The sequence below is a fragment of the Papaver somniferum genome, chromosome 10 (assembly GCF_003573695.1).
Source record: "Papaver somniferum cultivar HN1 chromosome 10, ASM357369v1, whole genome shotgun sequence".
Lineage (NCBI taxonomy): Eukaryota > Viridiplantae > Streptophyta > Magnoliopsida > Ranunculales > Papaveraceae > Papaver > Papaver somniferum.
This window is the reverse complement of record NC_039367.1, coordinates 62,847,739-62,872,367: the sequence shown is the minus strand read 5'-3', so window position 1 is coordinate 62,872,367 and position 24,629 is coordinate 62,847,739. Positions and strand designations below refer to the sequence as shown.

Genomic DNA, 24,629 nt, shown 5'->3' with positions numbered 1-24,629 from the left:
GGAGCTAGTTAACGCTATGAAGAAGAAGAAAGGAAGATCAGGTCACCTAGCACTAAAGATGGATATGTCAAAGGCTTTTGACAAGTTGGAGTGGGTATTTCTCATTGAAGTCTTAAGGAAATTTGGTTTCTGCGAGAAGCCATGTCATCTGGTTTTCCAATGCATTAGCACAACTCAGGTGGAGATTAATTTTAATGTTTCACCTTCTAAACCATTCAAACCAACAATAGGCATAGGGTAGGGGGATCCTCTCTTCCCCTACCTATTCATTCTTGCAATAGAAGCCTTTTCTCGGCAGTTGAATCGTTATGAACAAAAGGGACAACTCATAGGTATGAAGATTTCAAGATCTGCACCTAAAATCAACCACTTGTTATTTGCAGATGACTGCCTCCTTTTTTGCAAAGAAAATCTGGTTCAAGTCAATAAACTTCTTCAAGTCATAGAGGAATTGAGTTCATGCTCTCTGGCCAACTGATAAACTTCAACAAGTCTGTTGTATTTTTAGTAAGAATGTTGATCCAATTTACAGTCAAATCATTAGTGGCACTTTTCAGGTAAGACAACTTGACATAAAAGATGAAAAATATTTGGGTTTACCATTCTTTGTTGGAAGGAATAAGAAGATACCTTTTGCTACTCTTATTGATAAAATAAAATTAAGATTATAACAAGATGGAGTTGTATTAACATGTCTGAAGTAGTCAGATCTGTCATGATCAGAAATGTTACCAATGCCATTCCAGTCCATCACATGTCAAGTTTCAAAATTCCAGATGCAGCTATAGACAAGATGAACTCTACTCAGCAAAAGTTCTGGAGAAATAAGAAATCAAATAAAGGGAAGCACTTTATCTCATGGCGAAGTGTCGATAAACCAAAGGAATAAGGTGGGTTGGGGTTCAGAGATCTACAATTATTTAACAGATCCTTGTTGGCCAAGTTGGCATGGAAACTATGTATGGATAATTCTTATATCGGTACAAAATCTCTAAAAGCTAAATACTTCAAACACGGAGATGTCTTCAATATTGAGCACAATGGAAATTCCACGTGGTCCTGGAGAAGCATCAATAGTAGTTGTTGGAATTTAAGCAATGGTAGGAAAATTTTAATATGGAAACATGGATGGATTGCAGAGCTCGATTCACCACCTATTCCTAAAGATGGAGTACCATCAAGACTTCACTTATGTCCGCTAACAGTTCAATCAGCACATAGGTTACTGGGATCAAAACCTTATATTCTGTCTTTTTGACTGTGCAACAACAAGATTAATTTTTAGTATTCCTGTTCATTGCCAACATGAGGATAGAATGGTACAGACCCTTGGAAGAAATGGGCTTTTTTCAGTAAAATCGGCTTACAAGAAAATGTTTGAAGAGAAAAATATAAACAACGCAGTGGGAATAAGAATGCAGTTCATCTTCAAAAGGTTGTGGAAACTTCCACTTCTACTAAGAATAAACCAGTTTTTATTGAAGTGCATCATGGATATCTTGCCCTCTAGGGATAAGTTATTCCATGTAATACAAGACGGAAACTTTGGCTTGCCCAATTTTCTCTCAAGACACTGAAACTGCTTCTCACAGCATTCTTGAATGCAATCAGTCAATGAGAGTTTAGTTTGCGATTTTGGGAATTACTATCCAAGATAACAGTCAACTAGCTGACTGAGTTTTTGATTGGTTTGATAGGTTATTAGCCCACCAGACAGCAAAGATAGATGTTTGCAAAATAACCATTGTGGCTTGGTCCATCTGGATAGACAGATGTGACATAATTTTCAAAGGCAACAATTATTCAGTGGACACAATCATTCATAGGTGCAGGAAAGAGATGGGAGAATGTGAGACCAAGATACAATCAAAACAAACAGTTCCTCCTCGACGCAGTAATATTAACTCTCATTGGATCCCGCCCATTAGAGATTGTTTTAAAATTAACTCAGATGGTTCTTATCTCAATAATGTTGGTGGCATCGGTTTAATATTGCGTGATTCTGCAGGTTCTCATAAGAGATCGAACTATCTAGTTGAACCGCTGATTCCAGAGTAAGCTGAGTGTAGAGCATTTGGTAAGCAGTTCAATGGGCAAGCGAGTTACATCTGGAAATGGTGGAATTTGAGTTGGGCTCGAAACTTGTAGCGGATGCAGTGAATAAAGACAACATTAACTCAGACTGGATAATTAGGAATATGATCCTTGATATTAGAAGTTTCTTTTCAAGTTTTAGTATTTGGCAATGTAGTTATGTGTCAAAATAGAAAAATAAAGTTGCAGACATTTTATCAAAGCTAGCTAGAGTTAATAGGTTAAGTAGTGTTTGGCTTTATGTTTAATCAAATATGATCCTCCTGATGATATTGTAATGCAATTACAAGAGGACAAATCACATGTAAATAATCAAGTTTAATCAAATCAATTTATTCAATTTCAAAAAAATGAAATAATGTTATTGTTCTTTGTAGAGTTGGCTTTATGTTTGTTTTTATGAATTGGTTATCTATTACCGTAAATAAACATATACAAACGAGAGAAACATAGAGAAGGGGATTGTTGTCCTGGTATGAAATACACCGAACTTGACCCTCCATCCATTACTGAATCAACTTAGGAAGCACGAAATGGAATTACATTAGAAACTGACAATTTGTTATAAGTTTCGCAGCATCAACAACTAAAAAAAGTAACAAAAAAATTGGCATATATGAGAGTCAGGTTTGATGAATACATAAAAATTTAGCTTCCTTAACTAGCTTATCATCTACTTGATTTCTTGTTCTAGGGATGAACCTATAACCCCAAGAGTGATTACATCCTCTTGATATTTCCACTGATTCTTCTACTAAAACTTAATTATGTCATTTGGCCCATTTCATCAAACCTTCAATAGCATTAGTACGCTCCAAAATTCTTCAGCACTTTCAATCAATCCAGAAGTTACTCAAATTTTAGCTCTTTATCCCATTAAGCTCCTGCAACATTGCTAGAGCCTTTGTTTTTTCGGACAGGTTGTTTTGAAGATCTCGCATTGAGCTCATCGACTTGCACCTGTATGGTTTTTTACTACCAATCCATAACCTTAAAATTCAGAGTCATAAAACCAAACACCATCAAAATTAAGCTTAAGTTTGTCTATGTCTGGGCTTATCCAATTTTGGTTAGAATTAATACTGACCCCCATTTCAACATTTTGGATTATTCTAGCATCATTATTGTTCTAATTATTCAGGTCTTTTTGAATTGCCTAGTTTTGTTTTGGATGGTTCCGATGCACCTCTTTTTTCGAATATGCCAACATTTCACGTACTACTGAAACTTCCGACTTAGCGATATCATTGTCACCTGCAATCTAAGAATTGTAAATAACTTCAAAAGAGTTATGAAAGTTAGCAACAGTTAATATATCAGGTACAAGAGGTAGCATCAGAAACTCTTGGCAGACCAACATTGAAAAACCAAATGATAAAGAGTTTATCTAGCATAATTAAAGATAAAGAATACAATTATTATCATTGTATTTACAACCTCTTATCTTCTACTTAACATGCACCAATATAGTTAATATCTGCCGAGACTGCCGAGAATCTCGATTTCGGTCAATGGGCGAGACGAGTATCTTAATCTCGGTGAGACGATATTTGACCGAGGAATTCGCCGAAATAGTTTTACATATGAAAATTTAATTTAAAGAATATCAAATTCAACCTGAATCGGCATTGCTATTAACAATACCTACTGTAACATTATCTTAGACATAGAAGTCGTATTTTTGACCCCTAGAATATGCATTGCTCATAGGAAATCAACACCATAATAAATATTCATTCAGTTTCAGAAAGACTGTTCGTTTTGACTTTGTCAAAATATTAAGGAGACCGTATCATTTTACTTAACTACCCTTAATTATTTACCTATTTTAAAAGGCTAGTATTAAAAACGGTCTTAAATTGTTACCAGGATTTTAATTAGGAAATAATTAATAAAAAAAAATATATTGAATTTATGGAGTATATACTTTATAAGGAATTTAATTTTGGAGCCAATTATATTGTCTTTTAAAAATAATAAAGGATATATTTGTTTTCTTAACAATACAAATTTCTTTAGTATTTTAGATTGGATCTATTAAAAATGAATTTATGAATATAAAAACTTTAAGGTTATATTAGAGAGTTCATTGGAAATATATGACTATAAACGGAAGTTGGACGCAATTTTGAAACTGACGAAAATAGAATAGAGGACAGTCTTTGTGAAATGGAGGGAGCAAAAAAATGAGTATTAACAATACAGAGAATTGAGAACAAAATAGACACATAAATGCGTCTATCAACCTGAAAATGATTTTCCAGAGACACAAAATAGCACATAAACTGAAAATGGAGGAGATACCAAATACACCCAACTTTTTAGTTCGGCAACCTGTATAGACAAAACTTAATACAGTATCAAGTAGACCAACTGAATGCCCCTCAACAATGTGTATATAGAGTTTATATCTCAACCTCTACTCAATCAGTATGTATATAGAAACAAGGTCCGTGAACCTAATTGTTAATTAAGCAGAGTACTTATACGATCTAAAAAATCAATATCCAAGATCAATCTAGTCGTATCCAAATAGGGGCAATACCGTGTTGGGGTACAATTATATTGCGATTGACAAAATAAGGGGCGGAAATATTAATTCTGAACTAAGGGACTTCGGTCATTACGGTCCCGGGAGAAAATCGTAAATACCACGCGTGTCCTAAATTTCCTTTGCTTTTCTTCGTTGGACTCGTTATCCTAATTTATTGGACAACGGGACAGTACGGTATATGACAGAGTTTACGATACTTACTGTCCTGGACACTACGATGTATGACAACGTTTACAATACATACTGTCATGGAAAACATGCCTTACACCGCAGATAGGACGTATACACATCGTGGACAATATTGTCACAACCAAATATACAACTATTTAGTCTATATTCTGGAATTGTAAGTTCCGGTTGGCACGACCCGTCTTAGGTCCACGTGCTCTCTCTTACACTAGCACAACAAAGTTTACAACAGTCTGTACAACAAACATATATTATTATTTTAAAGGTTTTACATTAGGTTTTCCGGAGCTGAGCATTAAAATTTTCTACGGTAACATCGTTCGATTAAAAACGCCATCTACCGGTCGGAAATTCTAACCTCTTCGACTAAATCATGGTAACGTTTAGTCTTGGTATACGATTATTGGTCCATGTTTCTCTGCATACTACTGCTCAGCTTCTTGCGTATTGGAATTTCTCCCCATCGTTTATGTATCTGAATGGTTTCATTACTACTTCTGTCATCATCGAGAGTGCTCGCAAACAACCTACGGTATCACGTTCCAGTACCGAAGCCGAATATAAAGCCATTGCTACTACTACCGCATAACTTATTTGGATTCAATATCTTTTGCATGAATTAGGAATCTCTACAGCCATACCCACCCTATGGTGCGACAATCTTCGAGCGACATACCTCACAGTTAATCCAGTTTTCCATGCGCGCACTAAGCACATTGAGATCAATTATCATTTTGTTCGAGAAAGGGTCACACGTCGTCAACTTGATGTTCGATTTATCAATACAAAAGATCAGCTCGCTGACATTTTCACCAAGAGTCTTGGACCTGCTCGTCATACCGATTCCAGAGTAAGTTAACCGTCCGCCAATGGCCGCTTAACTTGAGGGGGTGTATTAAGGAAACTTAAACATAGTTCAAGACTTGGAAATCAAGTAAATATAGTTCTAGAGTCTTCTTTGTTATCAATATATATAGCTGATCATCTGCACGATATGTGTGTGGAAAAATAATCAATGTATTCAATTTTCAAGAGCTACTTTTCATAATTCACCTCCAACTAGAGACATTTTGCTTCACATATGTATAGATATTGAAAGTGATTTATGCCCTCTATGCAATTTTCAAGAGATACTATTCATCCGATCATATGTTTATGCACTGTGCATATTCCTCCGAGATGTTAAAATGCTAGTAGTTCTTTGGTCCTCTGATCTATATACTTTCAAATTTGTAGACTCCAACCTAATTTGGAGAAATTGGTCCTCTCTCATGAGCGTGTAATCTCCTGTATATGTGTGAAGGAGTTTTCTCCTTTTTTCTTTAATATAACTTCTCCTTCGAAGAAAGGTCAAAAAGATATATCTAGGCTTCGGGTAACCTGTTTCCACTAAGCCCATACGAAGGATGTCAAGCCCACTTTTACGCAAACGGATTGCAACAATAGCGCAAGTGGATTGCACAAAACTCACATGGTGATTACATTACTACAACACTCTGCATATTTTTCAAAAAACTAGAAATAGCCTTTAAATAGCGGAATGCTATTTGGCTCCCTATTCTCCACCTCTCTATAATCTAAGCCTCATATCTACTAAGAGATGTCTTTTCTTGATAATGGTTTTGTGGTTTTAAGAATCTTATGACTGTTTTGAAGATCTCCATTTTTCATAGTGTTGCGCCTAACTCAAATTCTAGCCAAACAATAAAAGCGATGTAAAATGCTTCAAAAAAAATAAAACTATGTAAAAGTAAATCAATAATTTTTTTTTTTTTGCTACTAAAGGAAATTCATTAATGAAGATTAAAAAGTAAATTCAACACTGACTCAGACATAAGATGACTTATCCAACAAAACACGAACCTTCAAACATTGCCTCGTAAAAGCACACAAGGACTTACAAACGACGACCACAACCTTTAAACATCGTAGCGGAGTACACACGAGTACTTCCTAAAATGGTGACCAAAACTATCAACAAAATACTGAGGAATAACAGAAAATAAAACCACCACCAGCAGGCACTAACAAACTTAAACTTGTTCAACGATTTTCTCTAAACCCTCGGATGGACCACCAGCAGGGACAGGCTCTTCAATAAGGGTCTGAGCAGGAGTCACGATATTGGAAGTAGTAGCGGCAGCTCTTTGACGTTCGCGACGGACACCAGCCTTGTACGCGTCTTTTATCTTCTTTCCATATTCAGCATGAAGATCATCAGTTCTCTTGGTCCAGTCAGCACACTCAGCCTCTAGCGCCGCCTCATGACGAGCCTCAATACCAGCAAGTTCACCATCTAAATTCACATTCTCCTCCTTGAGTTCATCCACTTGCTTCTCTACCTCTAGCAAACGATTGCAAGCTTCTGCGAGCTACCAAAAACAAAGACGAGTTAATCAATGCAAAGTTGTAAAGAACAATTAAGTAAAGATACTGATAAAATTAAGCAACCTTCGTGGTTGGCTAAAACAGAATTTAGGGTCTTCTCATTATTTTTATGACAATATTCAGATAGTCTCTTTCAATTTGGAGAATGATAAATTCCAGTCACATTCGCCACCCCCGCATCATATTTATGAGAATGGTGGTTTCAGTACTCCAAGACTTGGAATGTTCTTGTCTGGAGTTCGCCTTTTATTTTACAACATTCACGATATTTATGATCTACGAATTGATTTTTGGGCACTCATTGCCGATAATGATATTCATGCACGGGCACCCGGTGTAGAATGGAATTGGGAACTTAAGAGGAGCATTGTCTTGGAAGAGCCTTCGAATCTATAGTGGCCGCCTTATAAGTTGATAGCCTTGGGAAATAACAATGACATCCTATTGCAAAACAACCGTTGTGAAATTGCAGAGATAAGGTGGACGGTAAAGGTTAGAGTTATTCCTCACATGAGGAGCGCCGTCTCGTTGAGGAATTTTAGAGGACAATCTGAAATATGTACTGACGATGTCCATGCCACAAACATATTCCGTGTGTAGTGTTTTTGTTTTGATCAGATTAATGTAGTTTGGTGTTCAATATAGTATATACTTTTTAATTATATTATTTATCATCTTTGATTTTTTTCGTATGTTGTCTGGACTAAAATTTGTTTTTGAAATTTGAAGAATAGAACGTGGTCTTATTTTTGGTAATAATGGTTGATATTTTATTTAATGGAGTTAATGCTTTTAAACATATTCCCGACGAATTTAGAGGGGGGCTTTCTTTTATGTATAGAGGGTGGCATTTCTTTATTCCAATTGTTTTATGGTTATAAATTTTGTGAATCTATAGGGAGACTTTTATGTGTTCATAAAAGTTAATCCGAGAAAGAAAAAGAAAGATGTAAAAACAAATAAGCGCAGGTTGCTAAACTTAGTTTTAATGGAGTTTTTGTTATCATCAATTTGCTTAAAAGCATTTTTGTGCGAAGGATACTGAAGAGGATAGAATTCAGGATATATATATATATATAAAAGAAAGGAGTAACATTGATGTACTATACTACAGGAGAGAAGAAGCAGTAGTGAAGGTTTAAATGCAATTTGTTAGTCTGGCGTTCTATCTACTTTTTTTACTCCAAAAACGGAATTTTTCATTAATTTGTATCTACCAGGGCCTTTGGCTAGAGTTGATTTTCTAACACCCAAGCTTTAATGAGAGGATACAGTAACAGAAGCCATCTTCGTCGAACATATTCAATTCTTTTTGATGTCCAAATGACTTGGAATTTCCGCGATATTTACGGGAGTATTCGAGAGTTGTTTTCCCCTCCTATTTCGTGGAGTTAATATTGAAGATCCAACAATATTGGAATGGAAAAATAAAGCGATATACAGATGGTGATGAAATTTGATTGTGGAGGCCACTTGCTCTTGCTGCAGGTTGACTTATGGAAATGTTATGATCCAAGGGTTAAGCTTGCCACTAGGTATATTTTGGAAGGTAAATATTCTGATCTGAGGGTTAACAAGGTGCCATATTACCAGGCCCGAATATTAGAGACTAAGTGCCTCCTATCTAGCAAGTAACTTTTCTATTTTTATCAATGAGCTCTGGCGATTGGTCGGGCGACATTGACTGAGATAATCCCTAAATTTCCATCTTCTATCTTTGATCAATTCTCCCCCTCTGATCAAAATTCCTTCCCAATATTTGCAATTTTTATCAGATGATCCACATCTTAGGTTTTTAATGATCTAATTGTCTCAACATCTCTCCTAAATTCGTGTTTTCTTTCTGATTTTTTCAAAACCCTAGTTTTAAGTTGGGCTAGTCTTTTCGATTCGTCAATATGATCTCTTTCTTATAATTTTTTGTTTTAAATTTGATTGTTTTGATTTGATTTAAGCTTCTATTTCTTTATTAATCTGTTTATGTTATAGACTGATTAGGTTATGCACTGAGGAAGGCGGCAACATAGGGTTCAGATTTTCACCATCATGAGATTAAGAAGAGTGATAATGTATTGATGGGTTTCTAGAGGTTTTTTCCGGGTACAGTTTTTTCTTTCTTCAAGGTTTCTTTATTGGTTTTGGTTTGATCTGTCTCAAGATAATTCATGGATATGCTTTTTAGTATTATGAGATCCTACGTCTGTAGGGATTTGATTCTGATGTTTTTATTACATCTCTTTGAATTTAGACGAAATTCTGGTATGGTTTCTGAAGCTGGATATTACATAAATATAATTTAGGTTTATGATTACCTACTGTATAGTCTTTATAGGGTTTTCCCTTGATTCAAGTTAGCTAGCTGAATAATTCTAAGAGTTCCAAATTACATATTGCGATTTTAATGTTGGATAACTATAATGAAGATTTAAGAATTGGATTTCTTAATTATTTTTTTATTATCTTAGTAATTTATTTATCTCTTGAGGGAAGTTATGATCAGACATTTTGTAACCTTTGTCATCCTTGTTCTCTAGACTACACTGTTTTGATTGGTTTCATCTGATGGTATGTTGGTCTGTGGAGTGAATTTTTGTCTTTTGGGTTTCCGAGTTTCATCCTTCGTTGTTGTTTGGATAACTTTTTTGTTGTTCAACCTTTAGGAGAACTAGATTTTGTTCTTGATTTGGTTTGGGAAAAAAACTCTCATGCCAGTGCAAGTTACTATCCCAAATTCACTCATTAACAAAGGAGAAGCAGGTGAAATCTTAGGACAGTTTGGTAAAGTTGAAGTTGTGGATACTCCCATGGGTAATTTTTATAAAGCTAAAGTCATGGTGACTTAAAAAACCCCTATGGCTAAGAAAGTAATTTATAATACCTCTGGAAGAACTTACACTATGTCTGTGTTTTTACCAAAAGTTGCCATTTCATGCTTGTTTCAAATGCTTTGTGTTATATCATGAAAATGTTAAAGGTTCAAGTTCTGCCTCTCTCCATATGATGCCTACTTTTTTACTTACTTTTCCATATGTTGATGCTTTAACTATTAAGGAACATAGTTGAGAGTCAGGCTCTTGGCCAACTGGGCTAACCCCTGATGATTCACCGCACTTTTAAATTGCATAACTATGTTATAGCAAAACCGTAAGGTTGAGTCTTGCGGAGAGATTTTCTATAGTGAAATAAAAGCGCGGTATAAACTCAAAAAGTTTTGTATCACCTTTCTCAACGTATGCGGGGATTTCAACCCCTCGTCTTGGGAATCTATACCATCCATGTGTTGAGTGAGCCCAGCAGCTCTTGTATCGAGTGTCTTCATCAACCCCTCGTCTTGGGAAGTACTGGTGGTGTCTTTTGCAGGAGGTGAACTTTCGTTGTTCAGATCCTCTTCCTCGGCGTAAACTTATGATATGCCTAGAATTTCAGGCGATTTTCATCACGTGGATGCTACATAATATCAGTAGCGACAACTACCTGCAAATAGACTGCCACGTTTACAACGAGTTTATCTCGAGGGACAAAAAATAAGTAAATCGGTTGACATACGTTATCTGCATCCATTTTTGTAAGGAGGTCGGCGTATCGTGGAATGCATTTACATTTTCCAAGGGCAATCAATGGAGATAAATGTAATTAATCTCTCTCTGAAGTATGTCCGATTTCTTGAGAGTGTAACCATTATAGCTTCTCTAAGGCTCTCCGAAGACCATTTGGAACAAAATAACCACTTTCATTACTATTTCAATTTTCTGTAAGCATACATAATAGCCAATATGTACTCATCACTCTATTTCAAGTTTGTTTCACTCCATTAGGCTATTGGTTGTCGGTAAAACATACTCACAACGACAGACGAGAGCTACACAACAACACGACCATTGGCCAACAAGTGCATATAGTTGTAACCGTGCAACTATTTCAAAATAACGCCTGCTCATTGAGAACGCGACCATTGGCCAACAGGTGCATATAGTTATAACCGACAAAAAAATTCAAAATAACGCCTGCTCATTAAGAACGCGACCATTGGCCAACAGGTGTAATCTGCGGGAAATGTCTATATAAGCTTTGCTCGTATCTCCTTGTAGCAATCTGCAATAAGAAAATCCTTAATACTTTTTATTTTTTGTTGATAATAATATTTCATCAGTAATTGTGATGGAGATGTTGCCGGAATTGACTACCGAGATATTACAACGCCTCGAAACTACAAAAAGCGTTTTAGCAAGCAAAAGAGTTTGAAAAGAGTGGAATAATGTCCTTGCGGACAAAAGAATTGGACTTCTTTTTGGTGTCACACACGGAATGGGGAAAGACAAAGTTACTCAACTCTTTTATAGAGAACATATTAACGAGGAAGATTTCAACCTGATGGTAACAGCCAACAATAATCACGTCCCGAATGAAGGAATCTATGAATGGACTAATTCACACCCAATAGTTGAATCCTGCAATGGTCTGGTATGTTTTTACATTTCACACCACGATATACAAGATCTTGTTTACATTATGAATCCAACAACGCGGGAGCACATCCATCTTCCACAACTAAGCATCCCAATTGCACGAGATCCAATATTTTCATGGTATCTACAGTACAACGTAATTGGGAGTTTCGGCTACTGCCAACGTACCAATTCGTACAAGGTAGTTCGCATTGACAGGGATGGTATAGTTGAAGTATACACTCTAGGAGACGAGAGTGTATGGAGGAACATAGGGGAGACTCCTTATACTTTTCGGGGTTCAGGTGTCTACGCACATGGTTGTATTTTCTGGAAGGAGTGTCTTCAGCACAATATAATATCTTTCAATTTAGACACTGAGACGTTCCATGAACATTCTCCACTCCCGCATCATATATCTGGGGGTCAATTTTGGATTGATTCTTACCCATTACTTGGAATAGTCATGTGCGGAGATCGCGTTTTATTTTACTACATCCAAGAGGCGGTTGATAAGCCACATATAGATTTCTGGGCACCCATATCCGAAGAAAATATTCATACATGGGCACCTGGCGGGGAATGGAATTGGGATCACAAGATGAGCATTATCTTGGAAAAGGATGGGGATGATTGGCCGACTTATAACCCGATAGCCTTTGGAAATAACACCGATCTCCTATTGTGGCAGAATAGGCGTTTATTGCGTTACAATACACTCACCAGAACTTGGACGGAAATTTGGGAGACAGTACCGTGGAAAATATGGGTTCGAATTATTCCTCACATGAGGAGCGCAGTCTCGTTGAAGAATTTTGTTGGACAGTCTGAAAAATGTACTCCTGATGTCCACGCCACTAACACATTCCCTAGGTTATCTATGTAGTTTTTTTTCCCGTTGTTTTTGTTTTCAGTTTTATATATTGTGTAGATCGTCACTTCGTTAGTCGCACATTCGTTGTAGTTGGTTTGTATCGTGTTTCCTTAAACTATTGATTAACACAGAAACATATTTCGTGCTATGTCAACATATAGCTAGACTCTGATTGAAGTGACGTGTTGGAATCATCACACCAAAAACTTCCATGTACAAACCTTTTACGAATCTCACCCTAATTCAAGAAGAAACGGGCAACTTGAAGCAATAGAAAAAAATCTTTGTAGCAGGCTTCTCAACCAAATAGTATTTGTTCAAGCCCATAACGTAACAGGCTTTTTCAAGGAAATTCATAATTGAACAAGATTCCCCATAACATGGAACGCCTTTTGTTTCACGGATGGTGATTGGTGAGGCATGTACTTTGTTGTTCGAAATCTTTTTTACCACTAACCCCCATCCTTCAATCCACTCTTGAATTTCGAGGACCCGTACAAAATAGCATCTTTATATTATGTCAAGCTCCTTTACCGGATTTACATAGGTTATACCTCTCAATTAAGAACAGGAGTGGATAACGCAAGGAATTCCAATCTCTTGATGCTTGCTCCAGCTTTTTACAAGATAACTAGTGTTGTTCTTCTTCTACTTCCAAACAGACTTTTTGATCAATTACAATAGACATCTCTTGTTCTTATAGAGGTTAGGGGTACATAAATTCTTTCACAGCTTGATGTAGGATGGGGTTCTATCAAGCTTTGGAACAAGGCTTTCCCTTGTTGACACCAAACGACCGTTGGTTGTATGAAGAAGCTGAGGATTTTGAGGAATATGATAGCGAGGATGGAGAAGTAGTTTTGTGAGAATGATAATTAGGCCAGGATAGTTTATGATGGTGATTCGGATGACCCCCTCAGAACAATAGACACAAGCATACCCTTCAGACCCCCCAACGATCTCTACATGAACTCTGCGCAAACTTATCATAGGTCATACGATCGATAATAACCGATATGAGCGATAACTCAACACGGTAGTATGACCGACAATTCATACGGGAGGAGCAATTGATTTCCGATGATCCAATCGTATTGCCCATATGAATTTTCACTGATACTCCTGCCATGAGTCTATGACTAATGGTTGATATTCTCGTTGTTGTCCGTACACCAAAAGGACTTACGGTTCGTTACGAAGTTTCTTTTCACCCCTAACGGTATAGAGTTCCTTAGTTCGTCAATATGAAATGGCACGTCCATACGTCAACAACATTAAAAAATCTTGTCCCCGTCTGAACCATTACAACATCCAAATAATCTAATCGGAATTCTGCCAAGTAGTTAAACTTGTTATCTATCTTTCAAGATACGAACTCTACAAGAGACTAGTCTCACAATCGATTATAATTAAGTGGACTTTGTTAATACCAGAATTCTCGCTAGGTCCTACCCGTCCTAGTGCACCAAGATGACCTCCCTTTTCTTAGAATAATATGAGAGAGAGTTGTCTTTCCATTGTACCTTGTTCTTTCTTATATAGACTTTCCAAAAGCCCCTTCTTTTTATGACATCTTTCCATGTGTCCTAAACCTTCTTAATTACTATTAATGCCATCCCTTCTCTAAGATGACCTTCTTCTTTCTTTTTAATCCCTTCATTATCCCTTCCATCTTATGGATACTCCCTTGGTGGACTTGGGCCTCAGTCCCCAAGTCCCCATGTTTTGTGTGACCTTTCCCTTCTTTAGGGCACCCCATCCTAGTTAAGGGAAACTATTTTTCATGTATCAATATTAGTCCCCTGACTATGAGGTTAATCGTAAGATAACCTTATAGTCATACTTATATAATCGAGTCGATACACGCGTTCCATTACGCGTGGAGAAGACCATCGGTCACTGCCTCGTAAATGGTGTCCCTCTTCCGTGTATATATATGTGTACCACTTATGCCTTCTCATTTCGTTTCTTGGATTTTCTTTTCTTATCCTTTTCCCCTTGTGAGTTACTCGACTCTCATGGCTGACTCTCTTCATGGGTATGCGCTAGCCCTAGCGCCTATTCCAGCATTAACCTCTGTGATGTTCAAACATGATGAACTGAAACGTCTGTTGCTCGTGAAGGCTGAAGTCGAGGCGCTACGGGAGCGAAGAGTTACCAACAGGAATGACGCGAATACTAAATTTAGGGAGGCGTATGAAGCTTACCAGGCTGCTCAAGGGGCGGAACATCAGGTCGTGTGTCGTCATAGATTCAACGCGCCCTCAACGATGCTACCACCGCTCATGGCGTGGCTAATCAGTTGTATGCAGATTCCTTGGTGATGGTAGCTGTTATAGATCGGGCTATTTCGGATTGTCGCCCCTGGATTTCCAACCAAGCGATGCGGCCACTCCTCGGTCATACCTTAATTTTAGATGCGACCACTTTAATTCTACCACATCCTTATATTGAGGACGAACTGGCTCGCCTGCTAGTTCTAAAAGAGGAGGTGAGAATGCTATGGACTCTTTGTTTGCTCCATCAGGACAAAATACGCCGAGAATATGATGAACATGAGGACACTCTTTCACTTTCCCGAGGGGCTGGGGATGAGATCATTCAGGCCATTACTAAACTAGTTCATGAAGCTGATCAAGACTTACGCCTGGACGACGCGCAAGTCAACGACAGTCGCTTGATGGTGGAGGCTCTGGATGTGGATATTTCTCGTTGTCGTTCATTGTTACCAGACTGAATTTTTCCTATGCATCACTCGTTGTTTGTAAACGAGCGTTGTTCCCCTCTTCGTCTGACAATTCTGTTTGTTTCCAATTCTGTTTTTTTTCCTAGTATTTCTCTTAAAGTTTCAGGGTTTGAAATCGTGAAGGTATCCGATTTTTCGGAGACAGGGTTTCTCGGGATATGGTTCCCTTTTAATGATATCCACGTGTCAGCCATGGTCTCTGTGATCGCTGTAATCATTTTGTACCTTCGTGCTTCTCTATAAATACATGCAATTTTGGCCTCTTTGGGTTCCAACTTGTCTGTTTCTTTCTTTCGTTATAAATGTCATATCTTCTTCATGGTTACGTTCTTTCGTTAGCGCCAGTACCCTTGCTGGTTGACCTTTGATACAAGGAGGAGGAACTCGCGAGGCTATTGTTGGTAAAAGCGGAGATTGAAGCGCTCAAATCGCGGAGGGAGGTCGATCGGGATGCCAAACGAGCCCAATTTTCTGATCAATATGACATATACCAAATGGCCGAAAGGATTCGGGCGAGGGGGCGCGTGTATGTCCAGATTTGACGCGCATTGGATGAGACGGTTGAGATTCGTCAAGCTTCGGATCGGCTCTTCGAGGAATCTATTGTTATGATGGCAAGCGTAGATCAAGCCGTAGCTGACTGTCATCTGTCCATCTCTGAGCAAGCCTTTCCTCACCTACGCGGGTATACTTTAACCCTCGCGGCGGTTTCCGCGCTTATTCGCTCCTTTGATATTCCCAGTGAATTGAGGCGTTTGCTCCTTCTGAGGGGGGAGATAGATATGTTGTTGGCTTTGCGAGTAGTGCACGCGGATAAGATGCGCACGATCTATCATGATCGAGAGGAAATGCTAGCCGTCGCTCGCAAATCGAAGGCTCCTGGCGAAATAAAAAGACTCGCCGAATTGGCTGATGAGGCCGATTACGCATTGGCTATCGCTATCGATCAACACGAAGAAGCGCTCTTAATAATGCAGTTTGTAGATGCAGACATTTCTCATTGCGTGCGTTACTATCGGATGATGAGTAATCGACAGACAACTTGTTATCGTTGGTTTAATTAGTTTCTCCCTTCTTCTTTTTTTTTTGTGTTTTTTTTTTGTTCCTTTTGTACTCGAATCTTTTTTCTATGTAGTGTGTTTTTCTCCGTCTGTCTTCCTTCTCTCCCTCTCTGTGAGGTTTAATTAAGGACATGCTTAATCCATCCCCCTTTAACAGGAACGTTGGGTAGGAACTTGTGGAAACATATTTACCTCACTCTCCCCCTCCCCTCCCCTCCCCTTTTTTTCTGGAATTGGTGGGTGAGCGAGATGTATAAGTTAAACGCGCCTACTCCCTCCTTTTTTTTTCAATGGGAATCGGGAGGGCGAGAGGTATAAGTGAAACGCGCATACTCCCCCTTGTTTTTCTTGATGGGAATTGGGAAGCCGGGGTATATGTTAAACGCGCCTACTCCCCCTTTGTTTTTCTCGGGGGGAGTTGGGAGGGTGGGATGTATGTGTTAAACGCGCCTACTACCCCCTAGTTTTCTCGATGGGAATCGGGAGGGCGGGATGTATAAGTTAAACGCACCTACTCCCCCCTTGTTTTTCTCAATGGGAATCGGGAGGGCGGGATGTATAAGTTAAACGCGCCTACTCCCCCTTGTTTTTCTCAATGGGAATCGGGAGGGCGAGGTGTATAAGTTAAACGCGCATACTCCCCTTTTTTTTCTCAATGGGAATCGGGAGGGCGGGGTATAAGTTAAACGCGCCTACTCCCCCCTTGTTTTTCTCGATGGGAATCGGGAGGGCTGGATGTATAAGTGAAACACGCCTACTCCCCCTTTGTTTTTCTCAATGGGAATTGGGAGGGCGAGTTATATGTGTTAAACGCGCCTACCCCCTTGTTTTTCTCAATGAGAATCGAGAGGGAGAGTATAAGTTAAACGCACCTACTCCCCCTTGTTTTTCTCGATGGGAATCAAGAGGGTGGGATGTATAAGTTAAACGCGCCTACTCCCTCCTTGTTCAATGGGAATCAGGAGGGCGGGGTGTATAAGTTAAACGCGCCTACTCCCCCCTTGTTTTTTTTCCATGGGAATCAGGAGGACAGGATGTATAAGTGAAACGCGCCTACCCCCCCCCCCCTTTTCTCAATGGGAATCGGGAAGGCGAGATATATGTGTTAACCGATCAGGCGCTATTTGCGTTCCCGCGATCTGTTGTGAATTGTTATCTGATCGGGCGCCATTGGCATTCTGACAACCTTCAGTAAATTTTTCGGCTGATCGGGTGCCATTGGCATCCCGCAACTTTTAGTAAGTTTGTCAGCCGATCGGGTGCCATTGGCATCCCGCAGCCTTTTGTCAGTCGATCGGGCGCCATTGGTGTTTCCGTAACCTTTTGTCAGTCGATCGGGCGCCATTGGCGTTCCCGTAACTTTTTGTCAGTCGATCGGGCGTCATTGGCGTCTCGCAACCTTTAGTGATTTTTTCAGCCGATTGGGTGCCATTGGCATCCCGCAGCCTTTTGTCAGTCGATCGGGCGCCATTGGCGTTCCCGCAACCTTTTGTCAGTCGATCGGGCGTCGTTGGCTTTCCCGCAACCTTTAGTAAATTTGTCAGCCAATCGGATGCCATTGGCATCCCGCAGCCTTTTGTCAGTCGATCGGGCGCCATTGGCATTCCCGTAACCTTTTGTCAGTCGATCGGGCGCATTGGCGTTCCCGCAACCTTTAGTAAATTTGTCAGCCAATCGGGTGCCATTGGCGTCCCCGCAGCCTTTTGCCAGTCGATCGGGCGTCATTGGCATTCCCGCGACCTTTGTAGATGTTACGAATCATATATCAAAAGTTGTCTTTTTATTTGAAACGAGAGCTTTTACATTGATCGGTTTATGCGTAGAATTTCTTTAGCCATTTGCCATTGATCGGTGACTTGACCTTCGTACCATTCATACGTTTGAGCTTATAATATTCGCTTTCCGACACCTTCTATACTTGGAAAGGTCCTTCCCAGTTTGCGGCAAATTTCCCTGCACTGACGTTTCTTTGTATATGCGGGGCGATCTTAAGGACCAAATCGACCACTTCGAATTTTTTTTCCTTTACGCTATGGTTATAATAATTTGTTGTGCGCTTTCTATATGCTTCTGAAAACCGTTCTGCACGTGCTCTCCTTTCTTCTATTGTATCTAAATGGGCAAAGCGGCTCACCTTGTCCGGTGTCATATGACTAGCCATTGCTACTCTCGCGGATGGAATGACAATCTCTGCCGGCAGTATCGCATCTTCCCCGTAGACCAGAGAATATGGCGACGCCCCCGTGGAGCTTCGTTTCGAGATTCTGTATGCCCATACCGCGAGCGGGAGCTGTTCATGCCATTCTCTATGGTGGTCCTCCACTGTCCTACTCAGGATCCGGATGAACGTCTTGTTGCTTGCCTCTGCCTGCCCTTTTCCCTGAGGGTAGTACGGGGTGGACGTGTGAAGCCTTACATTATATTGGCGCAACAAATCTATGATGTCTTTGTTTACAAATGATTTTGCATTATCTGCTCTGATGATCATGGGCGCGCCAAATCTGCAGATGATGTATTCCTTGATGAATGCTGCAATAGTTGCCCCGGCATAGTCTTTGAGAAGTATCGCCTCAACCCATTTTGTGGTGTATTCTGTGGCGGTTATTATGTACTTGTGGATTTTCGAGGACATTGGGTTGATCTGTCCTATAATGTCCAATGCCCAACTGTGAAACGGCCAGGGTGTTACCACGCTATGTAGCAAGGTGTGGGGTGCTCAGATTAAGTCTCCGTGTGTCTGGAAGTTGAGGCATCTTCTCACATGTTCTGCAGTATCGCTCTCCACAGTGGGCCAATAAAACCCGCCTTCATAGAGTTGTAGAAATAACTTCTGCATTCCCTGATGTTCTGCGTTGTGGGACCGAGTCATTACTTCGGTGGCCTCTTGGTCTGATAAACATCTTAACACAACATTGTTATAGCTTCTGCGGTATAAGATCCCCTCATGGATGAAGAAACGCGCCCCTTTCTTCTGAATTTTTAGCGCTTCCTGCCTGTCACTGGGTAGTTTGCCATTTTGGATGAAATCTATATAGGGTTGTCTGCAATCTACGCCTTCGACTGTGCAAACTTCGGCGGGTTGCGGTGGAGCCCGACAATCAGCGCAACCATCTTGAAGGTTCGCTGCTTGTGCTGACATACTTGGCCAATATACCCCTCTCTTCTGAAGCTTTCTGTAGAGATGGACAACTGCAGTTTGTCCACACGTCGTTGCATGTATCTCCTGGAGTATTTTTTCCGCTTCCCTCTTATTTACGCACCTAGAAAGAGCTCCCCCCACTGCTCGATAGTACATATCTCCTTGAATCAATACGAACTATTTCTGAGCTTGGATAAGTATCACGCGGTCCTTATCCATTTTGGTTAGATCGTCGATGTAAGTCCGCCTCCAATCGTCTGCTTCTTCAAAGTCCATGTCCTCCTTCCAGGTGTTGGGAAATTCTTTTTTTTTCTAACAGTTACCGTGCCCTCTTCCTTATCATTCAGTTGTATCTTGCTAGTTAGGGTTGTTAGGGCATCTACATGTTTATTCTTTCCTCTGCCCGTATGATCTAGGATCGACCCCAAATGATTCATCAAGTTTTGAGCTTCTGCTCTATACGACGCTAAATGTGGCTCTTTGACGTGGAAATCCCCATTGACTTGGTTGGTTACAAGCCTCGAATCGCCCTTTATTTATATGCCTCCATGGCCGAGTTCCTTTTCCATCTTAAGCCCTAGGATTAAAGCTTCGTATTCAGCAACATTTTTGCTGCACGGGAAGTCTAATTTGAACGAATATGAGAGCAAATCTCCTTGCGGGGCCTCAAAAACCACTCCTGCTCCTCTGACGGTATCATATGATGATCCGTCGAAAAACATAGTCCAGGGCTTGTTGACAACGACAGCAGCTACCTCCCCGGGCACGTGATCGTGAATCTCATCATTCCCTTCTCCAGGAAACATAGCCATTAAATCAGCGATCGCTTGACCCCTGACTCCTTTTGGCCGCTGATAGTCAAGTTCAAAATCCGACAATTGCAACAACCATCGGGTTGTTCTCCCCGTCAGGACAGGCTTAGAGGCGAGGTAACCTATGGGGTTCGCCGCAGCCACAACGATAGTCTTGTGCGTCAGAAGATACGGTCTTAGTTTTTGCGTTGCGTAAATGAGGGCTAGGCATGCTTGTTCCACTCGTGGGTACCTCAGCTCCGCGTCTCTCAATACTAGACTCACATAGTAGATGGGTGAAAAATCGTTTCCTCCCATATCTTGTGCCAGAACCGCTCATATGGTTGACCTGGTGAACGCGATGTAAAGGTAGAGAGGCATTCCTTTTATCGGTGGTTTGAGGACTTTGGGGCTTACGAGGCATTGTTTCAGTCGTTCAAACGCGCCCTGCTGGGTTTCCTCCCATTTGAAGATGGTCCCTTTCCTTAGTAGGGGGAAAAATGCTGACATTAGCTGAGCCAGACCAGGTAAAAAGCGTCGTATGTAAGATATCTGTCCCATAAATGCCTGGAGTTCTTTGGTATTATTTGGTGGTGTCATAGTCATGATCGCCTTGACCTTACTCAGGTCCACCTGAATTCCTTCGTTGGTTACGACAAATCCCAAGAATTCACCCGATGTCACTCCAAAAGCGCATTTGAGCGGGTTCATCTTGAGTTTGTATTTCCTACATATTTCGAAGACTGTCTTTAGATGAGACTCATGGTTCTCGGTCTCCGAGGTTTTAACGACGATATCGTCAACGTATACCTTTACTGTCTGATGCATCAGATCGTGAATATGGATTCCATGGCGCGCTGGTATATGGCGCCGGCGTTTTTTTAGCCCGAAGGGTATCACAACATAGTAGAAGTTCCCATATGGAGTTTGGAAAGCGATCTTCTTTGCGTCCGCCTCGGCTATCTTTATTTGGTTATATCCGTTGAAGCCGTCCATGAAGGAGAAACGCGTCTTGCCTCCAGTTGCGTCCAATGTTAAGTCGATGTTGTGTAACGGGAAATCATCTTTGGGACAATCTCAATTGAGGTCCCTATAGTCTACGCAGCATCGGATCTTCTCGTTTTTCTTCACAACTGGTACGATGTTGGCAAGCCACGTCGGGTGCTGGATGGGTTTGATAAACTTGCCTTCAACAAACGCTCCACTTCCTCCTTTATCGCGATAGTGGTGGCTCTCGGGAATTCTCTACTTCTCTGTTTTACTGGTTGGAATTCGGGAGACACTCCAAGGTTATGGGCTACGAGGCTGCTATCTAGACCTGATATCTCGTCATAATCATAAGCAAAAACATCTATGTATTCTCTAAGCAGGGCGATCAATGCTTCCCTTTCTTCCGCATCCAAACTTTTGCTGATCATGATTGGTCGCTTATCTTCTTCCGTTCCGATGTTAATTTCTTCTATGCCATCCATGGTGAAGTCCCCGAGATCTCTCTCTTCTACAGATTGTGTGCTCATGGTAAGTAGTTCCCGTAGTTCTTCATCGTCGATTTTGTTATATGGTAGCTCGCTTAGGTTTTGATCGTCCGAGGGGGACTCTACTTCGGGTGTTTCGGAGTTTTGCGTACTTGTAGACGTGTCATGAACAAATACGCAGACTCAATTACCAACAATAACCTACTCCCCTTCTTAAGGTAGAGCCTTATCAATTTCTTGATTAAATTCAACTTGTTCTTCTTATAAGAACCAACAACCAATAAATAGCCGCAAGATAAAACAGTTCACTTATTGGGTGATTACAACACTACTACTCACACCCATTGGGTGGTAATAACAAAACAGGTGCCCTAATAGACTTAAGCTAAATGGGTTTTGCCAAAGATAAATGCATTACAAGTCCATCAAGCCCATGACAGAATTATACATCTAGTGATCCATTTAGTTACATGACAATACCCTCTCCTTTGGCACATCCTTTTCCTCAAGGATGAAGTCTGGGAAGTGGGATTGTATGTGACTTGCTTCTTCCCAAGTGGCATCCTCTGGTGTAGATCCGGCCCATTGAATAAGTACCCTCAATACTGTGGAATCTCCCCTGACTATGTGCCTGGAATCCAAAACAGCACCTGGAAGAACAATGAAGGTATCGGATGAGTCCACCAAGGGCAAAGTGCTAGCTGGAATGTGATGTTGGCCAATCTTCTTCTTCAACTGTGAGACATGGAACACATGATGTATTCTAGAACCCAGTGGTAGTTGAAGTTTATAAGCCACAACTCCAAGTTTCTGCAAAATCTCAAAAGGACCAAAGTATCTTGCAGAAAGCTTAACATTTGTCCTTAAATCCACAGATGATTGCTTATAGGGATGTAACTTCAAATACACCATATCTCCAACTGAGAAGGACCTGTCAGTTGTATGAGCATCCACAAACTGTTTCATCATGTGTTCAGCCTTTGTCAGATCTTTTTTCAACATTTGAAGCATGTGATCTCTGGCTTGCAGATAGTCTTGCACAACAACAACTGAAGTAGTAGCATGGACAGGGAATGCCAAATGTGGTGGAGTATAACCATATAGAGCCTGAAAGGGTGTCATCTTGAGGCTGGTGTGAAAGTTGGTGTTAAACCACCACTCAGCCAAGGCCAACCAATTGAGCCACGATTTAGGGGAAGAGCTAGTCATACACCTTAAATATTTTTCTAAACATGCATTTGTTCTCTCAGTCTGACCATCAGTTTGAGGATAATAAGAGGTACTGAGGTTTAATGTAGTGCCTAATGACTTAAACAAATGTTGCCAAAAAGTGTTGATGTAGTTGCAGGAAATCCTGCAACACACCCCTTGTATTATCATGACTATGATTTCTAGATCTAAACTTATTTGATATGAAAATAAAGATAAAGATAATGAAAGTAGAAAATAAGACACAAGATTTACGTGGTTCGATCAATTTGATCTACATCCACGGGATTAGGTTTCACTATGATCATTGAATTACATATGAATTACATTGAGACTCCATTAATGAGTATTTGGAGCTCTCTCTCTCTCTGGTTTTTGGGGAAGAATAAGAAGATAATAATAATACAAGTTATTTTTCTCCCTCCTACCTTTCTCTTTATATAGGATGCTACCTAGTGGATGACAACTCATATATAGCTAAGATTTTCCCTAATTTCGGATCTGGCTTGGATGATATCGCAAGCTTACAAATGTTAATTTCGCAGATTTTCTAATCTTCGCAAAGTTATTACATTTTTTTTATGTTTAAGCTAATATCACCTATTGTGTCGTTTCTCAAAGTGCTCTGCGACATTTTTATAATACGTTGTTAAGAATTTCGCGAGCATATCGTTGTCGCGAAATTCTGATCCTACATCTTGCCTCTTTTTTCTTGAATATTGCTTGAAGAGCGATCTTGAGGAAAAAATCCATTGTTGTAGTTGTTGGAGAGAGATACGTGTTGTTGGAGTAGTCTTTGATCTTTGTTGATGAAGGAGCGAGCGAAAGAATACTGGACTTGAAAAGTACGTACCTACCTCTATTCTTTTGTGAAGTTCCGAAGAGTTGCGAAGTAAATAAGAAGTATCAACCCTTGAAGTATGCGAAGTATGAAGTATCCTTGAAGAAGTATAAGAAGTACTCAATCCTCGAAATATATAAGAAGTATGAAGTATCCTTTGAGAAGTATAAGAAGATAAAGAAGTACTCAATCCTCAATCCTCTATTCATGCGAAATTATTACTCCATTTTTGGTGATTCTTGCCGAGAAGATAAAGAACATAAAATGTTTTCTTGGTAATCCATAGTTGCCTCTGTTCTTTATCTATGAGGATAGAATCCTTGAGAAAATGTTGAATGTGCGAATTGTTTCTTCATTCTTATCTTGCCTCTGTCTCATGTTTTGTGCTCATGCGATAGTATAATCTTTTCAAGTTGCTTATAATTGTGCGAAATAATTGAGCGAGATAATCACATCATTCGAAATAATCACATTCTGCGAAATTCTGACACATTCTACGAAATTTCAAATCATTCTGCGAAGTTCTGAATCATTCTACGAAGTTCTGAATAATCTTGCGAAATTCTAAATAATCCTGTGAAATTCTGAATAATCCTGAATAATTATGCTAAATTCTGGGATATTATTGCGAAGTTCTACAATATTATTCCGTACAGTTTTGTAAAGTACTTGTGCGAATATAATGCTTATGTGATGATTATGTTATGAAATGTGTATGCGATGTTTATGCTATGAAATGCTTATGCAATGCTTTTATGATGCGAGTATGATGCTTGTATGATGAGAATGATTATCTATTGCAATGTATAGCTAATGTTTGTGT

At 39.8% G+C, this 24,629-nt stretch overlaps 1 protein-coding gene across 1 annotated transcript; it reads right to left on the bottom strand.

Annotated features, from left to right (window-relative positions):
• Positions 1-6,870: 6,870 nt before the first annotated feature.
• Positions 6,871-18,983, bottom strand: LOC113315716. The gene is made up of 2 exons (XM_026563973.1): positions 18,486-18,983; positions 6,871-7,209 (listed from the first exon to the last, which is right to left on the bottom strand). The coding sequence occupies exons 1-2, from the start codon at positions 18,981-18,983 to the stop codon at positions 6,871-6,873; spliced, it is 837 nt and encodes a 278-aa protein (XP_026419758.1).
• Positions 18,984-24,629: the final 5,646 nt, after the last annotated feature.

Excerpts from the sequence above, each read along its gene's own strand:
- LOC113315716 (XM_026563973.1), bottom strand. The coding sequence starts at position 18,983 with ATGTCCTCGAAAATCCACAAGTACATAATAACCGCCACAGAATACACC. Across the intron at positions 7,210-18,485 it reads GTCATATGACACCGGACAAG|CTCGCAGAAGCTTGCAATCG; the intron begins GTGAGCCGCTTT and ends TGTTTTTGGTAG.